This window comes from Anoplopoma fimbria, chromosome 17 (assembly GCF_027596085.1).
Source record: "Anoplopoma fimbria isolate UVic2021 breed Golden Eagle Sablefish chromosome 17, Afim_UVic_2022, whole genome shotgun sequence".
Classification (NCBI taxonomy): Eukaryota; Metazoa; Chordata; class Actinopteri; order Perciformes; family Anoplopomatidae; genus Anoplopoma; species Anoplopoma fimbria.
Genome location: NC_072465.1, coordinates 16,435,088 through 16,455,246, shown reverse-complemented (window position 1 = coordinate 16,455,246; position 20,159 = coordinate 16,435,088). Strand labels below are relative to the sequence as shown.

Here is a 20,159-nt window from a genome sequence, read left to right as displayed (position 1 = left end):
AAACATTTATACTTCTACTGCACTCAGTTTGTGAGTAAAAAAACCAGATATCTTGATGTCCGCGTATTGCTTTTTATTGCCGTTGAATGACATCAACTGTCTTGACTGAGCAAATCAAAAATCATTGTAGCCAACTTCCTTACAGCAACTTAGACTGCTACATTTGCACTTAAAACCTGTGAAAAAGGTTGGATAGGGGTCGTCCTTGTGACGGATGGTGCTAAATATTTCCATATGTGTGAAAAAAGTAACTTTGCTGTTTTCAGAGGAGCTGCCCTTGCACAACAGGCTTTCTTTAGTACCGATGCCTCTAATACTTGTGGAAATCTATGCAAGAGTTTCAGGGATTTCAGACTAACAGAAAGGACGGCGGTTCTGCAGACGACAGACGAACAGATTTTTGTCCGAGTCTTTGATTTACAGCAGGTCAGAATGCGAGGGCTAAATGCCATTTTACTCTTTTTCATCTGTGTCTGCTGCATCAGGGGTGAGTTACTGAACTAGTTTATTACTTTCATAGTAAAGTTATTGTATGTTCATATTCAGTCTCATGTTGTTGAATGTTGAAAATCTTTGTATTATTTTGAAGATGTTGACTTTTGGTAGTTGTTGGCAAGATTGCTGTCCTCTTTTTGGAGCTTTTTGTTTATATTATTAAAGTTGATTCAAACATTATAGATGTTGTCAAATAATTTCACATTTCAACAAAATAGTTGTTTTCTATTTTCTTAATGAATGAATGCACATAGAAATACATTAAATACCAGCATTTTACTAAAAATCACATGGTTGACAAATAACAAATTCTGTTATCTTCTAATTAATTAACTTGTGTGGCCTGTTTGAACTATTCATTCCATGTTAGCTAAGAAGACGAGGTGGTGCACAGTGTCAGATCCAGAACATAGGAAATGTGCAGAACTAGCTAAAGCTCTGGTGGCAGTGCTGCCGCCAGCTGCTTTGGCAGCTTACGGCAGACTCTCATGCATACAAGCGTCCAGCACGACTGACTGCATCGATAGGATCAGGGTGAGCCATCTTCCACCTTAAATGCAGTGTCATGATTTTATCCCCAGTTTCATCAAGCAAAAAGGTGTGCAAGGGACTAAGAAGTCACTGTAGCAGATAACAATGATGTGAAGTTGTGTTTTTGTATGAATTACAGTTGAATTCGTACAGTCAGTACATTTTTTTTTGGGACAAATTCACAGAGAAATCTGCCCTCGATTGAAAATTTTAAGGAGGATTTCTTCTCAACAAAGTCTCAGACATATATTGAAAAGAAAAACCTGAGTTGGAAAGCAGACATATAGAAAACAGATTGATGATTTTTTTAATAAAATATTAAGTTTATTGTATAAAGTCTCACAGGTAGCTTTTCCGTTAGGACAGATCAGGGCGGGGTATAAAGCTTTCTGCAACACTGAAGAAGGCCACTTAGATTTGTGTTTAGAGCTCAACTGAGACTGGATTTTTGAAGCCAATACCGATATTTGATTTAAAAAAAAAAATTATAACAATAAAGCAACTAATAATGTTTTTTTTGCATAAACTTTTTGATAAGAATCCTTTATATTTGTTGTTAAAAAATTGGGACTAGAGTAATCCCTGAACAGGACATTTTAAACCAGTCAGTGCTCCCTGATGGACATTAGATGTAATGGAGCGTAGATGAGCTGCTTCTCAATTACTTAAAAGTAACTTTGCCATATATGCCAATACCCAGAGGATTTATCAGTTTAGCTCTATTGTTGATGATAACCTTTTTACGTGGCCAGAAGTTTGTATGTGGGATGGAAGTAAATGAAGACCAGGACGATCAAAATGTAATCGTTCATGATAACTGAAAAGGTGCTTCAACAAAATATCTCAGAGTGATGAAAACCCTTCCTTTATTAACTATAGTGAGTTATTCCTTGAGTCCTCCTTTCACTAAAACTCACTGTGTTAATTCTTTGTTTCAGGCAAATCGTGCTGATATAGTGACGTTAGATGCAGGAGAAGTTTATTCTGCTGTGAAACAGTTTGGCCTTGTCGCCGTCGCCAAGGAGATATACAGTGACGGTAGGTTTACTTCAGATTTCTGAGACACTTCAGGTACATCTTTTCAGCACGAGTGTCTGTGTCAGTTAACCTTTCTGTATGTGTGTGTCTGTGTGTGTTCGTGTCTACGCTGAGTCCTGCAGGAGGCTGCGTTCTATCTGTGGCGGTGGTGAGAAACAGCAGTTTGGACATACGCTCCCTGCAGGGCCTCAGGAGCTGTCACAATGGGGTTCGATGGACGGCTGGATGGAGTCTCCCCCTCGGATTCTTGCTGTCCCGCAACTACCTGAGCTGGTCAAAGGAGCAGCCACTCACTCAGGGTGATGCGATTATAATCAGCTGCCAGTGAGACCAGCAGAGTGTGGACGTTTCTCCTTTCTGTTTTCTATTTAGGCATTTCTGTTTTTATGGTTCCCCTGACTTGTTATTCTCCTCTCGAGCAGACGTCAGTACCTTTTTCAGTGCCAGCTGTGTTCCCGGAGCTGCTGCCATGGCACCAACCCTTTGCTCTCTGTGCCAAGGCCAGAAGTCCTACATTCGCCAGAAGAATTACCTCTGCGAAACGTCCCACAATGAGCCCTTCTACAACAGCCAAGGGGCCCTTAGGTCATGCTCTAAAAAGAATCAACAAAGCTCTCAACTTACAACCCACATTTACTACATTTCAAACATGTCCACCATGTAACTTTTTTTTTTTCTATTGCCTCTTTTGCTCTGGCACAGATGTCTCAGGAGTGGGGCGGGAGATGTTGCATTTGTGGACCATTTAGCTCTTGAAAGTATTGGAGGTAAGCCATCGTCGAATAGACTTCTAGAGTATCTTAGCATTCATTTGTTCTGTTACAATTAAAGATGTTTTCTGAGGCGACCTCAGGGCAAAAGGGTTTAAGATACGGACCATGTGACTGCAACATTCCCAGTTTGAGTTGCAAATCCACCATATCTCTCTCTTTTCATTACTATGTTCTGTGTTTTTAATAAAGGCATAATGATGACCCTCTCTGAGCAGCCTGTAGACTATATAAACTGGTGGCAGTCAGCCAGTCTCTCTCCCCTGGCTTCCACTCTGTTCAGTTATGTTACATTAAATTTATCGTTAGATTTGAGTCGTGTAACTCATGTGTGGTCTCCCCTTCTTTGTCCAGCCTTGAGCCAGGTTGTGACTAATCACTTCCCACCCCCTTACTTCTGGCGCCCTTGTTTGCAACACACCCTTTTTCAGACTCGGCCTTCACTTTGATCTCAAGTTTCGTAACTGCACCTTGGATTGTTGTGACGCTATCGCTGTGTCAAAATCTGTTCACAGACAGAAATATGAACACCAAAGTACTGAAAACCTCTTCTGTGGTAGTTCCTGCTACAGTAGGTGTCTCCAGGACCACATTTTGACGAGACACACACAGACTCACAAGTGGAAAATAATACCAGAGTCGCTGTCCAGCTGGTGATGATTGAAATGTCAAGCGTCTGCCACTCTAAGTGATAGTGATACAGTAAAAGTACGAATGCAAACCTAAATATTGACAATTGGAGGATCGCTATGTCTTGTTTGTAAAAAATATTACAACAGTATCAATAGTATCAAAATAACAAAATAACTGATAATAACTTAACAACATCCTGCTGACTCTTCTCATATTCTGTTTGTTCTGTCAGACAGTGATAGAGACGAGTTCAGGCTGCTTTGCACAGATGGCACTCAGGCTCCTGTCAGTCATTACAGAAACTGTAATCTGGGACGTGGTCCAGGAGGCGGCGCGGTCACTAGATCTAACTTTCGCAAGATTGCTCGCAAGTTTCTAGTGACTATACAGGTAAACATTTTGTTTTTGTTCATTTATTGTTTTTTTTCCCACTTTTGCCAAAAATATCAAACACTTGTTTCCCATCCTACATGTCTGTATACCCAAATAAAGATTCTTAAAGGATTCTTTATTGTTGCTAAGATGCTGTTTGGCCAACGAGGGAGAGAGAGACAGCGGTTCCAACTCTTCAACTCATCTTCTTTTGGAGAAAACGACCTGCTCTTCAAAGACGTAACAGATAAACTAGCTGTTCTGCCAGATGACATGGATGTCAGTCAGGTGCTGGGGCTGGATTATGTGGCACTCCTCAAAGGTCTTGGACATGAAGGTGATTGTACCCACATTGTTAATTTTTATATTAAATACAGACAGATTTTATGATCTCATTGAACCTGTATGTGTGCAGGGAGCTCACTGGAGGACAGTGTTGTCCGATGGTGCTGCATCAGCCATGCAGAGCAGAAGAAATGTGAGCAGTGGGCTCTCAGTATTAAGTCAGACCCGCTGGTGTGTGTCAAAGCCGTCTCAATGCGCGACTGTATCGAGAAAATTAAGGTAAATCATTCAAGAAGCATAAGTCACATTATCTCAGGATATTATAACTCTATCATATTTGAAAAAAACTTTAATTTAATGTACAACTACCTGTCTACAGAGGGACGAGGTGGACGCCGCCTCTCTGGATGCAACTCACTCTTACATCGCAGGAAAATGTGGTCTTGTCCCTGTAGTTACAGAATATTATGGTGAGACTGCTTACATTCTCAAAATACATTTACTCACAGCAAATAGGCTTTTCCAAAATCAAGTTGGAGCCTTTTTCGACTGTATATTATCGACTAATGGCCATCATTATTCCTGAAACTATTAGTCGCTTCATCTTTTACCAGATTGACATGAGATTTGTTTTGCCAACAAGTTTTTTAATTTATTGATGAAGCAAAAATTCCAACATTTGCTGGTCTCAGAATTTCTGCTTTAATACCAGTCACGATTGAATATATCTTTGAGGATATATGTTGGTTGAAGAAAACATGCTATTTTAAGACTTTTCCATGGGCTCTGGGAAAATGTCATGGTCGTTATTTTATTTTATTTGGTTCCTACAATTTTCTTTCTGTTTTATTTTTGTTTTTCAATTGGATTAGTACAGATTTTATAAACTAAAGTACTTAATTAACATTACATTATCTTCAGTCATAGTTTTTATTGATAAAAAGACATTGATCTGTTTGCACTCTGTTCTCTTGGCCTCTCAGGAGGAAAATGTGTGCCTGCTGAGGGATCAACCCACTTAGAGACAGATGGTAGGACGGCACAGTGAACGAACAACTTGCAATAATCATAATGCATCTTATTAATAACGCACCTTTCATACAATTATCTTGGTATCTGATGTGATTGTTGTCTGTACATTTAAAACGGCCACCGCCTCTCTCCTCAGTGTTGCCCTCAGTGGTGGGTGTGGCGGTCGCAAAGCGCTCCAACAGAAACGTATTCATCGGGAACCTGGGAGGCCGCCGCTCATGTCTTGGCTACATGTACAGCCCGGCAGGATGGCTGCTGCCGTACAGACACACACTAAGCCTGGAGCACAACAGCAGCTCCCCCTGTGATCCAAACCAAGGTACTGTTTCAAATCATTTCTCTGCATGGATGGATTACCAAGTGTTAGGGTCCCCCCCTGACCTTCACCCACAACATGTCAATCAAAGAAACAGTGCCAACCAGGATGAGACTCAAAATGAAAGAAACATACAAAGAAACATAAAACGACTAGAGAGCAACACAAAAAGACTACAATTAAATGCAAAACTACAAAGTGATGCAACATAGCTGTAAAGAGACCACAAAGAGACTCACAAGTACTATGAAAAGGGCCAAAACAACTACAAAGTGACAGAAATAGACCACAAGATACACAAAATAACCAAAATAAGACACAAAATGACAACAAAGGAACATAATAACAACTAGAGAGAGCCACACAGGGACAACAAAGAGGCAAAACAACTACCAGAGACTCAAATTGACTACAAAGAGACACAAAACAACAATAACAAACTATAAAAGTCCTTTGCATGTCTCTGCTGAGAGGGCTGTTGTCTCATAATCCGACAGTATTCATGTGGAGCTGCATAAAAAGCTCTATTGAACCAGAATTACATTTTTTATTTACAATAGCAGTCCTCTTTATGCTTTATCTCTTCTCTGTGCTCTGACTTCCTGACATTTACACTCTCTGCTGTTGGCATTTTAAACATATTATTGCACACACACACACACACACACACACACACACACACACACACACACACACACACACACACACACACACACACACACACACACACACACACACACACACACACACACACACACACACAGTGAAGCGTCAGTTTGTCATTGTGTGTTTCCTCAGTGTACAACGACGTGTTTTGGAAAGGCTGCCTTCCTGGCTCTCAGGGGAATCTGTGTAAAGTGTGTCTGGGAGGCATCGGGGAGGCTGCCACCAAACGCTGTGCTGACAACCACAATGAGCGTTACTATGGCAACATGGGGGCATTAAGGTATGCGCTTACCTGAACCAAAGCTTTCTGTTCATCTGCGATTGATGGTGTGGAGCATTTAAAGAGTTTATATGAAGATTGCATATATTTTGTGGTATCCAGCCATTAAGACAGTTTTAGTTTTATTTGTACTGGTTTTACTTTTTAGATGTTCCGCCACCTATTACAGTTGATGTGTGAGGATTAGGTTTATGGTGCTCCGGTAGGGAGTTGAAAATCATTCGGCCTATGCCTTCACTTTTGAGTAGAGGCTAAAGTTTTTAAAAACAAATATCTCAACCCTTGAGCAACTAAAATCACCAATGAGAAAATGCCTTAATGTCATTTGGCTGAACTGACCCTTTAATCCTTTACTCATCGTTCATAGGTGTCTGGTTGGAGATCCCAGTGGTAAAAGCTACGGCGACGTGGCCTTCCTCGAGCACCACAACCTTCTTGCAAACATCCTAAGTGAGATATTTTAGACAAAGTTTTGAAATGAACAACCACACTGGTGCTGACATGTACTTTATGTTTAGTAACATTACGCTGTTGTCTTGTTGTTGCAGGTTTGAGTTCCACTGGTTGGGCAGAGGGGTTAACGTCATCAGACTACGAGCTGCTGTGTAGTGATGGTCGTCGTGCCCCGTTGTCAGAGTGGGAGAGCTGTAACCTCGGAGTCATCCCACCGAACTCCATCATGACAAGGCCGGTGCTCACGGCACGAGTGTACGACTTCCTCATGAAATCACAGGTCAGCTTATGTGAACAGGTTTCTGTTTAATAAATGGGGATGTTTCAAATCATGTTGTCCTTTTACACCTTATTTAGACTATCAACCCTTAAAGCTGCAGTTTGGGACAGATGATATAGGAAAGTCTTGACGATGTCTTTCTCTGATCAGCCCTCAAGAAAAAATACACCATCCTTCCCACTGCATTTTGGACAGGGTTATTTCAGGTCACAGTTTGATGCTTTACTTTGACAAATATACAAATGCGAAAAAGAAAAAAAAAAGACATATCAAAGATGTTCAAATTGTCTAAACACAAGCAGCCTTACAAGATGTTTTCATGAGTAATAATAATATTTTAATGATTGATTTAAATCAGGAATTATCTGATCAGAGTGAAGGTAGACGAGATACCAATCTGACCAGACATTCGATTCCAGTTTTTGTTTATGCTGACTGAAATCAGAACCGACAGTTAAACTGTGATCTTTGGCATTGAAGAAAGTAACAGCGGAGTGTTTAGGTGCATATTTACTCTCTTTTTTTTTTTTTTTACTTTATAGGAAACTTTTGCAGCCAACCCAAACACAGAGTTCAAGCTCTTTGAGTCTCAGCAATATGGGGAAAGTGATCTGCTGTTCAAAGATGCAACTCAGTGTTTTGTGCACACGAGCCACATGGACTACCGTTCCATCCTCGGAGAGGAGTTTTACCAACAGGCAGAAACGGTCTTCAACTGCACACACTCTGGTAAGACTGAAATCAGACACACCTGCTTGATTGTCAAACGTATAATCAAACTACGGCCCACACATAATACTAATGTGAACATGTTTTTTTTATTCCTTATAACAGATATCTTGGAGTTTTGTAATCAGGATGTTTGCAGCATATTCTAGTGGACACACAGAGGGAAAAGTTACTTTTTTCTGTGCCACTCAATGATTCAACTCTTCATCCACAATCTGGTTTCGTCCATATCCCATGTCTGCAGACCATAACTGGTGTCATACTGTTCACAGCTGAGGTTCAATTCAAACTTTACTGCCTGATTGAAGTGAATAAACCTTCAACAACATTCTTCTTTTGTCACTATTAATACACATGTTAAAGGAAAGAAAAAAAATCAACTTTCAGATGCCAATGTCACTTAAAATGTTGTGTTGTGTAACGGCACATATATGGGTGTGTAGAATATGAATATGTAACCATGTGTTACATTTTTACATACACCAATTATAGCACTGTATTTGTGAATACATATCAACATGAGTGTGAGACTGGGAACATAAGATATATGGGGATGCCATTTTGAAGCAATGCGTATAGCTATTGTTCATTAGTCTTAAAGGAGATCTGAAACTTGATTACAGAATGTTTTAAACTGAAGCTTTGGTTTGAATAAAGATATCCAAACTTCACAGGAAAAATACTTAATACAGCTTAATACAGATACGACTACTGCAGTGTGTTGTACAATGTATGTACAATATGATGTGTGTAAATGATTCAGTCATCTTTTTCTTTTTTACTTGTGTCTCTGTTGACAGTTAGTTAAAGTAATACTTTTCATAAATAAGTTTAAGGTCCAAGTTACAGGTTTGGGAGCATCCCAATTGCCTCACAAACGGCTCTCAACATGTTGAAAGCAGGCCTCCAACTAACAGCGCTAACAACAGCGAAAGAGCTGACAGAGCCAACAATGGTTGCCTGAGGGGGCACTGTAAACAAAGCAAGGCATAAGAAGAACTTGGATAACTAGAGAGGGAGAGAGAGAGAGAGAGGAGAGAGAGAGAGAGACTTAATTCTCTGCTCAGGTAGACATTACTCCACTATATCATTACATAGCAAATAGTTGTTTGCTGCTATATAAATGTCCAGTGTTAAATACAGCTCCATAAATATATTGATTCATTTGGACTACAATTTGTCATCAAGAATAACATGGATTTAATGTGCCTTCAGCGTATAAATAAATAAAAATATAAATAAAGTGATTTGTCAAAAAGGAATTCTTTTATTTTCTTTAGAAAAAAAGGCAAATAAAACAACACCCTGGCAATCTGGATCTTTAAATTCTAAACTACAACTCCCAGCCTACAGCGCGAATGTGCTTGGTGTAACCTTAAACCTAGTATTTCCGGTTTCTGCCACGGTGACCAAAGTTCCCATCTTATATCAGCCTGTTGTGGTCAGTCATGTTATTCAACCAACACTTTGAAGCTGCGGACACTTCTTTTTGACGGTTATTCACGTTAAACTGCAGCCACCGCCACAGATAAGGAAAGGTAACTAACTGACCTAATTGGGTACTTTAGACAGCTGTGAGCCAAGTTACCTGTGAAGGTTGCACTGTGGGAAAGTAGCCTGTTTCAAAGCTATATTTGATATACTTAAATATTTACCAAGCTTTGTTTGGCATTAACTTTCTTAAGCATATTAAATGGTAATTCAAGTGTATTTTCTTAGTTGACGTCGGTGCAAAAAACATGCGGTTGTATTTATGTTCATCCATTTGTCCTGCCATAGATGAGACTACCACGGCGGTTCCTCACACTACACACATCAGCTGTCAGGAGGACATCCTCAGTCCCCGCGGGTGTCCCGAGCTTTGTCCCCGCCTGCAGCACCGCAGACAGACAGTCCCTGGAGCTGCTGCAGGACTTTGTCTCCAGATCAAGTCGCCTGTTTGTCATCAGTGGAGCCGGACTCTCCACTGAGTCAGGGATTCCCGACTATCGTTCAGAGGGGGTCGGGCTGTATGCTCGCACTGACAGGAGACCCATGCAGCATGCAGAGTTTGTCCGCAGTGCAAAGTCCCGTCAGCGCTACTGGGCCAGGAACTTTGTCGGGTGGCCCCAGTTCTCCTCCCATCAGCCAAACTCCGCACACAAGGCCCTGCAGCAGTGGGAGCAGAGAGGCAAGCTGCACTGGCTGGTGACCCAGAATGTGGATGCTCTTCATTCAAAGGCTGGACAGAAGAGACTGACTGAGCTCCACGGCTGTGCACACAGGTGAGAAAAAAAAAACCCCCACCTGAAACATTAACCATAAGCCTGCTCTGATGGTTGTCAAGATTGTGGTCTTCAGATTTGCTTTATCCAGGATTAATGGAAAAGGAGAATTGTGACATATTTGCCGAAGATATGTTTTTAGATCTGGTGTAGATAAAAACTGATAGGCATAGCCGGCAGAATATCAATTGTCAGTAAATATTTTAAGGGATGGTTCACCCAAATGAGAAAAAACATCTTCACCCCTAGAGGTATAGTCTTACAAAAAAATCTGGTTTATTTGGCAATGTTATTCATGCTGCCACCCAGATGCAAAAGAGTTGATATCTCAGCACAACATCCCAAAACCTGGGCAAATAAAAAGAAACCAATATGCATCTATTGACGCCACTAGGGGTACGTGAGAAAATGTTTTGTCATTTGGGTGAAGTGACCCTTTAAGTCTCTATGAAGATGAATTATAAGTGTTTATATGTGTTTCCTCAGGGTGATGTGTCTTGGCTGTGGTGACATCTCAAAGAGGGAGGAGCTGCAGGCGCGATTCGTAGCACTGAACCCGGACTGGAGAGCACAGACGGGTGGCGTGGCTCCGGACGGTGACGTCTTCATAGAGGACGAGCAGGTCCTCAATTTCAGAGTTCCCTCCTGTGAGAACTGTGGAGGTATCCTGAAGCCTGAGGTCACGTTTTTTGGAGACACTGTGAACAAAGCGACGGTACAGTTTGTGCACGACAGACTGAGCGAGTCGGATGCGTTACTAGTGGTGGGGTCATCATTACAGGTAGGTTTTAGAAGGTGTATGAGGCACTTCAAATCAACACTAGTTTACAACACAACTCGTTTGTATCTAATTGTGTCCCTCTCTGTTATCCACAAGGTTTATTCAGGATACAGGTTTTTACTGGCAGCCGGTGATCGGAAAATGTCAGTTGCCATCGTGAACATTGGGCCCACGAGGGCAGACCACCTGGCTGAGCTGAAGGTGAGGGGCCGCTGTGGTGAAGTGCTGTCAGTCATCCAACCTCTCTGACTGTCAAGGACATGCAGTTTGGATAATCTACATTAAGATGGTCAAAACTACCTCAGATTCAAACCGGTAAACGACATAATCAACTTCAGGATGAAAGTCACGACTGGCACTTTCGAGCAACATAAATGTAGCCAGGAGCATCTACACTTCTCTGCCAAAATAATTTGCTGCTATTAACTAAGGAGGACAAAATCTAACACATCTAACTTATTTTATGCAAAACAAGTGTGCCTGTCTTGGAAATTCAATTTCTTCATCAGACTACAGATTTGCTGTCAGTGGATCAGCTTCTTGGTCCAATAAACAGTGACACATCTGCCCTGCCAGGGGACACAGAGAGAACCAAGTTGTACTGTATTTACCATTGCTATGGGTTTTAGCACCATAGAGTGTGTGCAGCTACAAGCAACACTGTTATTGTATTGGAAATATCAGATAAGCGGTGTACAAGATGTTTGTGGAAGTGCAAACTGTTATTGCTGAGCTAAAAATCATGTGGCAGGTTAGACACAATAGAGATTGATTTGACAATGTTTAGGAAACTAATCCAAGTGGAGATAATGCAAAATATACTGTAATCAACTGGTTTAAAGGGTGTGATTTGATTTGCACTATACTGGCATGATTTACTCATGTTTTTAAATAAAGGTGCTGATGTTTGAACATTTTCAATTTAAACATTTCCTCAATATGTTAAACAATGTTACTTCAAGTTTGAGTCTTGAAATTACAAACTGCAACCTGTCAAGCAGTGGATCATGTTTTACTTGAAACTGATGCAAATATTTATATTCATGTCATGACAAACACAATTTTCTGTTTTATGAATAAATAACATCAAAGCATTATAGTATTTCATCCATAAAATGAAGTGTGTGTGTGTGTGTGTGCATTTTCTCAACCAGTGCATTTTAAGAAATAAACAGCTGTTTAATGTAGAAATAAAGTAAACGCCCACATTTTCTTTGACAGTTTATTTTAAAGACAAACTTCATGTCAGCATCACAAACAAACTGAGGGCAGAGTAACTGTGGATTGACCAAATGTAAGATCCTTGAGGACATTTTGCTGCTTAAATCTTTCTTGTAAACGAAGCCTCCAGTGTTCCAGGTTGGACTGCACGGTTTTAAGCAGATCGGCCGGGAAGCTGAACGAGTACAAACAACATCTGTGAGCTGCGGAGTCCGTCTGCCACGTTGCCGAAGCTGTAGTTACTGTCAGGGGAGTCATAGACAGACAGTTTTCAAAGCTCTTGGTCTGATTGAACCAGTAAGTGACAGGGAAACCCAACAAAAGACCAAACACTGTGCACAGGTTCCACTCATCTGACTTCTCTCCAACATAATGAGGTTTCTCAGCCTCCTTCAGTTGTTCAAGCCCTCTCAGGAGAAGCAGTAAATCTTGTATCATGCTCTTCGTCTCTCCTCCGAGCGAGTCAGCGATGCAGGGCTTCTCCAGCTTGTGGCAGACATCAATCACAGCCACATTGTTATCATGAAACAGCTGTTCTACATTTGATCTGGCTGTAAGTGTATTAACAATAAGAGTGTTTCCATTTAAATCCAGTGTGACAAGTGATTTAGACACAAGCTGGGAAGACTGCAAAGAGCTCAAATACTGCTGCACCTGATCTGCACCGGCGCTGTTGCTATCGTACAATAAAGCCGGTTTCAATCCCAGATCAACAGCCAAGACCTGAACAGCCAGATCTAGACTCTGAGGGACAGAAAGAGATTTTCTACCAGCAGACAAACATTTACGAGCTGCAGCAACAAAGAGCTCCTGGGTGGACATAGCTGGAGAAATCATGTGACATATGATTTTAGTTATTTAACAAAATATGGGACAAAAACGATAAGAAAGGAGACACTTATTCAATGTAATTATTTCTCTTCAGGCCACCTTCAATGACATGACAAAAAATGTTCTACAGAAAAATAAAGCCGATTTGGGTCAACAGGACGATTTGTTTTCAAAGTAAAACCAGTCAAACAAAACATTCATTCAGGACCCTGGTTTCTTCTTTGTTGGTCCAAGACACCTAAAGGAAAGAAGAAGATGCCATCACTTACAAACACGTACCTTTCATTTCCCCAACATTTTCAAGATAAATGAAGTTGCTACAATAAGACACATTTGCTTGGTCAGTAGTGAACTGAACCACACCTCCCTCTGGCTCTAATAAAGGAGATGATCTCACCATTATCCTGGTTTTAGAGGCGATGTATTTTGAATCCGTTATGTCACGGGCTGAGGAGACAGCAGGTCAAAATCTGAGAGATTTCTTGCAACCCAAACACCAGCTGCAAACAAGCCCAGGTTGACCAGTAGATTCCTGAAAAATGAACAAGATAAAACATGCACTGAGTAACAATTGACGAGATTAAAGCTTTAAACAAAGTGAACAAAAACATACATCTACAAGTCAGCTGCAAATAAAAATACTAAATAGCAAAAAATGCCCTTCTGGGCTTCCACTGTTTGTGGAATAGTGTACTTTTCCCCCCCTCTGGTGCAGGTTTGCTGTTTGGTAACTTGATTAAACACAAATGTACCATAGCTGACCAGTACTGGATTTTTGAGACAAAATGAATGATCAATGAAAATCTAAATGTCACCATATGAAGGTAATTGTTTGCTCATGAACACAGAACACACATTCGCATTTACTTCACAGTAACCATAACTGAGAGGGGAGAGTTAACAGAGTCACAGGGATTTGCAGTCACATAGTACGTAGACAAGTGATGGGGACGCCTCAACGTGAACATTTTTAATAGGGATCCATTTAACTTTTTATACAGTACCAGTCAAAAGTTTGGACACACCTTGTCATTCAATGGTTTCTCTTTATTTTTTTCTACATTGTAGATTAATATTGAAGACATCCAAACTATGGAGGAACACATATGGAATTATGTTCTAAACAAACAAATGCTCAACAAACCAGAATATGTTTTATATTTTAGATTCTTCAAAGTAGTTGAATGAGAAGGTGTGTCCAAACTTTTGACTGGTACTGTATGTGACCAAGATATGCAATAAACAAGATATGTGGCTGCTTTGCAAATTGCCTCTTACATATTTTGTCAATTCTGTACAGTAATTTCCTGTAACTTAACGACATGTGACATATTCACCAATGATTGCACACATGCAATAAGTCGGTATTGGTCAATATACAGTACCAGTCAAAAGTTTGGACACACCTTCTCATTCAACTACTTTGAAGAATCTAAAATATAAAACATATTCTGGTTTGTTGAGCATTTGTTTGTTTAGAACATAATTCCATATGTGTTCCTTCATAGTTTGGATGTCTTCAATATTAATCTACAATGTAGAAAAAAATAAAAATAAAGAAAAACCATTGAATGAGAAGGTGTGTCCAAACTTTTGACTGGTACTGTATGCCCAGATTAGTTCTAACGCCACACTTGCACAAAACTGAAACAATAAATATCTTGAAACAGGACCCTTTTTCCATGCAGGGCCTCACAATCCAGGTAATAAATCAGGATCCACAAAGAGGTCATGAACGTGAGTACAGCTGTAACGTTGATGGTGCAGTTTCAGGATCAAATCAATTAAAATATCCCTTTACATACACAAAGTCCTCTCGTGGGCCCCTGGAGTTTTGAAACCTACTAAACCTGGTTGGTAATCCAGCCTTGATTCTGACTGAGACTAAGTGGTGATCCGAGGGAGCTTGGACAAGGACAAATCTCCCTGACGCAGTGTGTGCTAACGTTAGCTAACGCCGCTAACAACCACGCCGTCCAAACACACACACACACGTTTCTCCACATTAGCTCACCTCCTGAAGTCGTTTCTGTCTGTTGCAAACCGACAAGCTGAACCGACCCACTCCATCACACTGGTGGAAGGACCCTTTTTACCCTCTGCTCCGCTCATCTTGCTATCGTGCGGTGGTTCGAACTAAGCAGCAACAACGAGGACAGGAGGGGGAAGAGTTAAGGTGCAACACAAGTACGGAGAGCGTCAAAGCTCAAACTTCACGCGTCTTTAAACCAACTCGTTTTTTTCATTACATGTCCAAAGATGTCTGCCACCAGGTACCGTCGGTTCCTGAAGCTGTGTGAGGAATGGCCCCGGGACGAGGCCAAGAAAGCCCGGGATTTGGGGACGTTTCTGCGGCAGAGAGTAGCCTCAGCCTTCCGCGAGGGAGAAAACACACAGGTAGGTTTATGACGGCAAGTGACACCACGCAATGCTGCACACACACCGAGCTAAGCTAAGAGGATAACCGTGATGTGCTAACCACCGTCGACCTTGTGTGGTTGTTGATTGATGCATGTGAAGCCACTTTATGATCAACACTATCATAAACATGTATACCTTATTACACAACTTCAATGCACCAGCTAGAAAGGCTGTTATCATGTAGACACTGTTTCATAAGTGGGAAAGTGTACAACAATTCTGAGGTAAAATGACCTGAACTAAAGTTGTTATATCTTATACTACTGTATCATTTTACACTTCTGCACAAAACCGTACAGCAAACTGATATACTGTACACATTTATGGTATTTTTTTTGTATTGTTATTGGGAATGTCTTAAATCTTATATTATTTTTTCTTGCACCAAATATCCAAAGCCAATTCCTTGTATGTGGAAAAACAACTTGGCAATAGACAATTCAGATTTAGTGTAGTTCTTATAGTGCAACTGATATCAGATTTCAAAAGTACATACTGTTATTAACAATTGACAGTTTAAGAAATCGGATAATGGCTGATATTCCCTTTTAGCATAAACACACATATAACTAGTCAAATGAGCTTTGCTTGTGGAACTTCAACTTTTACAATTTACTTTACAGTGTATTAAAAAAAATAAAAAATTTCATCTGTTTGCACTTTTATAATATTCTTGTTCTCTTATAAAATGGCAGCAAAATATCTGAAGTTATATTTTTTCATGGAATTTGTCAATGCTAGCGGTCACATTGTTCATGTATGTATATATGTACCTTTTATGTTTCCAACCAGCTCTCAGATCCAGAGAAGTGTGACCACATGTATGAAAGTTTGGCCCGCATTAATGGCAATTTCTACAGACAACGAGTAAGTACGGTATATTATTCACACATCTAATGTGCTTCTATATCTGCCTCAGCTACCTATTAGAGCTATTTTACTGAATTATTTCGTTGGCTGTTGAGGACATTATTTGGAGTGCCCTTTTCCTTTTAAATTAAACAGATGGAAGATAAATCCTTACAACACAATATAATACAATACAATTCCCTACCAGAGTTTGTAACATGAAGTGTATATCAGTTAAGGAATAACTTATCCGTCATGTTAAAGACTGCAAAGAAACCCTTGTGTAAGTTACTTTTTAGCATTCATTATATGATGAGGATAATAAAATAGTTTTACAGTTAGTACAAAGGTCTCGTTACTTTTTTGTTACAGAAGCACCTCTGTTTACCATCAGAAAGACAACTTGCATCGAGTACTACTCGAAACAATGTATTCACTCAGCTGTTATGAGTGTAACGGGTATAAAAAGACTTCAATGTATTTAATGAACTCTTGTCTTTGTATTTGCTAACAGTTCCCTCGCGTTAGAGACACAAGCTTTACTGGAGTTACAGTGGAAGAGTGTAAATTGCTTTTATCAGGTATGGACCCACATTATCACAATTATGTTAATGAATATCTATTGAATACACTTTTATTAGAGTTAACTTCATTTTCATTGTACAGGAAATGTGCAGCAGATGGACGAGGAAAAAAAGGGTTTGTGGAAGACATTAATGGAGAGATTCTCCAAATCACCAGAAGACGTTCCAGAGAAAGCTCCTGAAAAATAACTTTTTTCTCTCACTCTTTTCACCTTTTTCTTTTCTCATTACATGTATAGAAATAAAGCTTATTGTTGTTATCTTTATGGACTGTTATGTTGTTTTTATTATGATCAATTGTGTTGGTCTTTTCAAACAATTTTAACTCTGCAAGTGTTAAATGTGTCATTTGTAGCGATCAAAACACAACTAAATATAAAAAAGGTTGATTTTAAAAAGGAATTCTCTACAAAAACATACATTTTACTGAGATACTTTTCTTTTCTCCCTATTTCACAAACTACAGAATCAACTAAAAGGAAAAGCACATTTTATTTCAGTATTGATGATACCTGTGTTATCTTTTTCTCAAATCTAAAAATGTGTAAACCTCACTGGATGTTGAGTTGGTGACCTGCTGTGACTGAAATAATTGATTCAATACTGATGAATTGGTTAGAAATCTTTATTTAATTTGAGTTAGTTACTTTAATGCAAGACTTCATCATAAATGCACACATCAATGAGATATTCTTTATTTTTAAAAAAGCAAATAAATGCAGTTTCATGCTTCCTTCAAAACACACCAATAATTTAATTTATAAATCGATAAGACAAGGTTTTTTCATTCACTTCGTTTTAAACATGTAACCTGATCAATATTGCTTTTTGTGTACAATATGGATATTGAAAAACTGATGATATACTGGCAAATGTGTAAGAGCTTTGAATGAATTAACTAGGGATCTATTGAATTTGGGAAACAAAATGATGAAAAAGATTGATCAGAGGCAGGTTGTCTTTTCCTTCTTTAATGTCTTTACTGCTGCAGACGACTGTAAACAAACAAACAAGTCTGCTAGACATACTATTGCAACACTTATCAGTCTCCTACTCTTCTTTCGTCTCACGGTTGTCTCTCCATATGCAGTAGTTGAGTGATGTGGCGATGCACAGCCAGGTCAGGTAGGGAGCCATCAGCAGTGTGGCAGTGCGGCTGACGGGATACCAAGACACCATGGTGGCTCCGACAGTCCCAGTGAGAAGCACAATTTCCATGAGTGCCTAAATTGGGCAGCGAGAGGACGTTGAATGGACATGTGGATGATGGATATCAAGCTGTCATCCCTCATAATCTTTTTGTGTATTTTGTGTATGCGAAACTTACCAATTTCAGCTTGTGTGCACCAAAGAAGATTGGAGTCCAGGCCCAGTTCAGAGCTAGCTGCAGCCCATAAAGTCCCAGTGGAACCAGTGCATTCTCAGTGAAACCTCCCAGCTCTTTCCACACCAGGTAGGAGCCATACCTGCATAACAAAATTTAAAAACTATAATTTATGTAAGGAGATTGCATCACTGAAAAAAAAAAAAAAAAAAAAAAGCAGTTGTACATCTCAGAGAATGTGTGAGCCAGTCACAGTAAAGCGTACCCCATTCCTGTGTACAGACAGGTCCAAACTATAGGGAATGCTGCATTTGGTGGACGCCATGATGGTTTCTGCAGGGTGGGGTACCAGGTCTTCACCTCTTTGCGTGTGATGTAACCGCCATAGAGCCCCCCCAGGTGTGGCAGGGCAGTCATTCCAAGCATGGGCAGCCACATGATCTGCATTAAAAAAGCAGGACACATTATAACTGTTTAACCTCTGCTTGGGGCTGGGTAACAAACAATACTTTTTTGGGGGGTAATGATCAAAAATGTGTCCATACCACTGAGTATTCAAACATTTGAATACTGTTACTTTATAACATAAAATAGAAAATAAAAAACACTGAACATAAATAGAAATAGCAGTACCTGTATTTGCATAATGCTCATATAGTGGTATTATTAACATACCAAATTGTTATTTATTATCATTATTATTATTATGCTCATATATAAACAGTACTGAGCTGAAGTCAGGGGATAATTCTTCTCCCATTTTCCAGTTATTACTGCATGCAGACTGACTTGAAAAATCACTAAAACATAATTTAATGTAATAATTCTATACATCATCTTCACCAAACTCAGGTCTATCTTCATGTTGTCCTACAAATCATGACAAATGTCTGTTGGCTAAGGAAGATATATAAAAAGTCATAAACCTGGAGACTTCACAGTCACGTGGTCTCAATATTAGGAAATTACCTAATTCGTTTTGTAACAACTGAAACGCATGCAAGTTTTAAGCAAACCTTAATAAGTATATTCTTCGTTTTATGTCTAACAGCACGGAACGACACTAGACAAGTCAACGTTACAGATAAAGATACATTTAGTGCCATTAATCCATATACTATTGGCTAACACGCTGCACCATGTTACTCACTCTCCTCACCCAGTTGTCCGCTCCTCCACACAGTATGTACAGTATGCAGCGCTGTATTGTGTTGTCGGACTGACTAATGCCCAACAAGCACTGTCTGATATGTAGTTAGTTGAACGGGCAGGGCTGCCTTATCGGGGCGGGCAGTCACAGACACTCCCCATGCTAACACACACACACACACACACACACACACACACACACACACACACACACACACACACACACACACACACACGCACGCACGCACGCACGCACGCACGCACGCACACACACACGCACACGCACGTACACAGAAAAACAATGTGACGTCGCAGCGCGCTCCACCAGCCGTACCAGCTGATTGGTCTGAGGCTGAGACTGTTGGAGTGTTTATGTCGTAAAACGGCAGCTACCGTGGCCCATTAGAAACGTCCAAAGGTCACACACAACACGACCTTACTTCCTGGTTGTCCGGTTACTTCATGTTTCCTTCTTGTTAACTCCAAAACACGCACAACTGGATCCGTGACTGAATAGCATGGACCGTAAATTGAATAGCAGCAGAGACGCAAATGCATTCAAGATAGTTGACCCTAGTAACTCTCATACTTGGCTTTTCGGTCTATATGAAGTAGATTTGTACTTAAATGTTCTTCTGGCTAGTAAACTTGAAAAACACGTTAAATATGATGTTAAGCAGTGTTAAGCAATCTTACATATAGTTAGTCTCGTAAAATTATTGCACCATAAAAATGCTTCAAAGAGTGGTGAAGCACTTTTACGAAATCCCATGGTCCCCAAAAAAACCTCCATCATTTAAAAAAAAAAAAAAAAAAAAAGTGTTATGTTATTGATATCACAAACAAATACAAAAA

At 40.0% G+C, this 20,159-nt stretch overlaps 5 protein-coding genes across 8 annotated transcripts; 3 read left to right on the top strand and 2 right to left on the bottom strand.

Moving 5' to 3' along the window:
* The first annotated feature begins 214 nt into the window (after positions 1–214).
* sxph (saxiphilin) lies at positions 215–8,038 on the top strand. The gene is given in 18 exon segments (XM_054616633.1): positions 215–377; positions 410–487; positions 866–1,029; positions 1,965–2,064; positions 2,187–2,363; positions 2,487–2,649; positions 2,767–2,831; positions 3,700–3,857; positions 3,990–4,176; positions 4,255–4,403; positions 4,504–4,594; positions 5,108–5,155; positions 5,293–5,475; positions 6,271–6,418; positions 6,786–6,868; positions 6,967–7,151; positions 7,694–7,880; positions 7,986–8,038. Coding segments are annotated over 18 exon segments (2,373 nt in total). The 3' UTR covers positions 8,030–8,038.
* Positions 8,039–9,255: 1,217 nt separating this feature from the next.
* Positions 9,256–12,010, top strand: sirt4 (sirtuin 4). Of its 2 annotated transcripts, none has more exons than XM_054617479.1 (4): positions 9,256–9,418; positions 9,660–10,144; positions 10,631–10,925; positions 11,022–12,010. In XM_054617479.1, exons 2-4 carry the CDS (start codon positions 9,660–9,662, stop codon positions 11,172–11,174), a joined length of 933 nt encoding a protein of 310 aa, XP_054473454.1. In that variant the 5' UTR covers positions 9,256–9,418; the 3' UTR covers positions 11,175–12,010. The 2 variants fall into 2 exon arrangements, with proteins under 2 accessions (XP_054473454.1, XP_054473453.1); XM_054617478.1 differs by lacking the exon at positions 9,256–9,418 and adding an exon at positions 9,488–9,576.
* A 131-nt stretch (positions 12,011–12,141) lies between these two features.
* On the bottom strand, positions 12,142–15,168 carry LOC129105609 (mitochondrial import receptor subunit TOM6 homolog). 2 transcript variants are annotated; one of them, XM_054616736.1, is made up of 3 exons: positions 14,992–15,168; positions 13,375–13,509; positions 12,538–13,215 (listed from the first exon to the last, which is right to left on the bottom strand). In XM_054616736.1, exons 1-2 carry the CDS (start codon positions 15,087–15,089, stop codon positions 13,413–13,415), a joined length of 195 nt encoding a protein of 64 aa, XP_054472711.1. In that variant the 5' UTR covers positions 15,090–15,168; the 3' UTR covers positions 12,538–13,215; positions 13,375–13,412. The 2 variants fall into 2 exon arrangements, with proteins under 2 accessions (XP_054472710.1, XP_054472711.1); XM_054616735.1 differs by lacking the exon at positions 14,992–15,168 and having other exon boundaries at positions 12,142–13,215; positions 13,375–13,393.
* A 21-nt stretch (positions 15,169–15,189) lies between these two features.
* Positions 15,190–17,097, top strand: LOC129105610 (ubiquinol-cytochrome-c reductase complex assembly factor 2). The gene is made up of 4 exons (XM_054616737.1): positions 15,190–15,374; positions 16,191–16,265; positions 16,762–16,828; positions 16,914–17,097. Exons 1-4 carry the CDS (start codon positions 15,237–15,239, stop codon positions 17,018–17,020), a joined length of 387 nt encoding a protein of 128 aa, XP_054472712.1. The 5' UTR covers positions 15,190–15,236; the 3' UTR covers positions 17,021–17,097.
* A 415-nt stretch (positions 17,098–17,512) lies between these two features.
* tspo (translocator protein) lies at positions 17,513–19,440 on the bottom strand. 2 transcript variants are annotated; one of them, XM_054616946.1, is made up of 4 exons: positions 19,315–19,440; positions 18,421–18,596; positions 18,159–18,297; positions 17,513–18,055 (listed from the first exon to the last, which is right to left on the bottom strand). In XM_054616946.1, exons 2-4 carry the CDS (start codon positions 18,591–18,593, stop codon positions 17,882–17,884), a joined length of 486 nt encoding a protein of 161 aa, XP_054472921.1. In that variant the 5' UTR covers positions 18,594–18,596; positions 19,315–19,440; the 3' UTR covers positions 17,513–17,881. The 2 variants fall into 2 exon arrangements, with proteins under 2 accessions (XP_054472921.1, XP_054472920.1); XM_054616945.1 differs by having other exon boundaries at positions 19,306–19,439.
* Between the last annotated feature and the right edge of the window lie 719 nt (positions 19,441–20,159).

Coding starts and splice junctions, on each gene's coding strand:
- LOC129105610 (XM_054616737.1), top strand. CDS start 15,237: ATGTCTGCCACCAGGTACCGTCGGTTCCTGAAGCTGTGTGAGGAATGG. Junction 16,266..16,761: donor GCAATTTCTACAGACAACGA/GTAAGTACGGTA, acceptor ATTTGCTAACAG/TTCCCTCGCGTTAGAGACAC. Junction 16,829..16,913: donor GTGTAAATTGCTTTTATCAG/GTATGGACCCAC, acceptor TTCATTGTACAG/GAAATGTGCAGCAGATGGAC.
- sirt4 (XM_054617478.1), top strand. Junction 10,145..10,630: donor CTCCACGGCTGTGCACACAG/GTGAGAAAAAAA, acceptor GTGTTTCCTCAG/GGTGATGTGTCTTGGCTGTG. Junction 10,926..11,021: donor TGGTGGGGTCATCATTACAG/GTAGGTTTTAGA, acceptor GTTATCCACAAG/GTTTATTCAGGATACAGGTT.
- tspo (XM_054616946.1), bottom strand. CDS start 18,593: ATGTGGCTGCCCATGCTTGGAATGACTGCCCTGCCACACCTGGGGGGG. Junction 18,298..18,420: donor TGTCTGTACACAGGAATGGG/GTACGCTTTACT, acceptor TTTGTTATGCAG/GTATGGCTCCTACCTGGTGT. Junction 18,056..18,158: donor GTGCACACAAGCTGAAATTG/GTAAGTTTCGCA, acceptor TGCCCAATTTAG/GCACTCATGGAAATTGTGCT.
- LOC129105609 (XM_054616735.1), bottom strand. CDS start 12,983: ATGATTTCTCCAGCTATGTCCACCCAGGAGCTCTTTGTTGCTGCAGCT.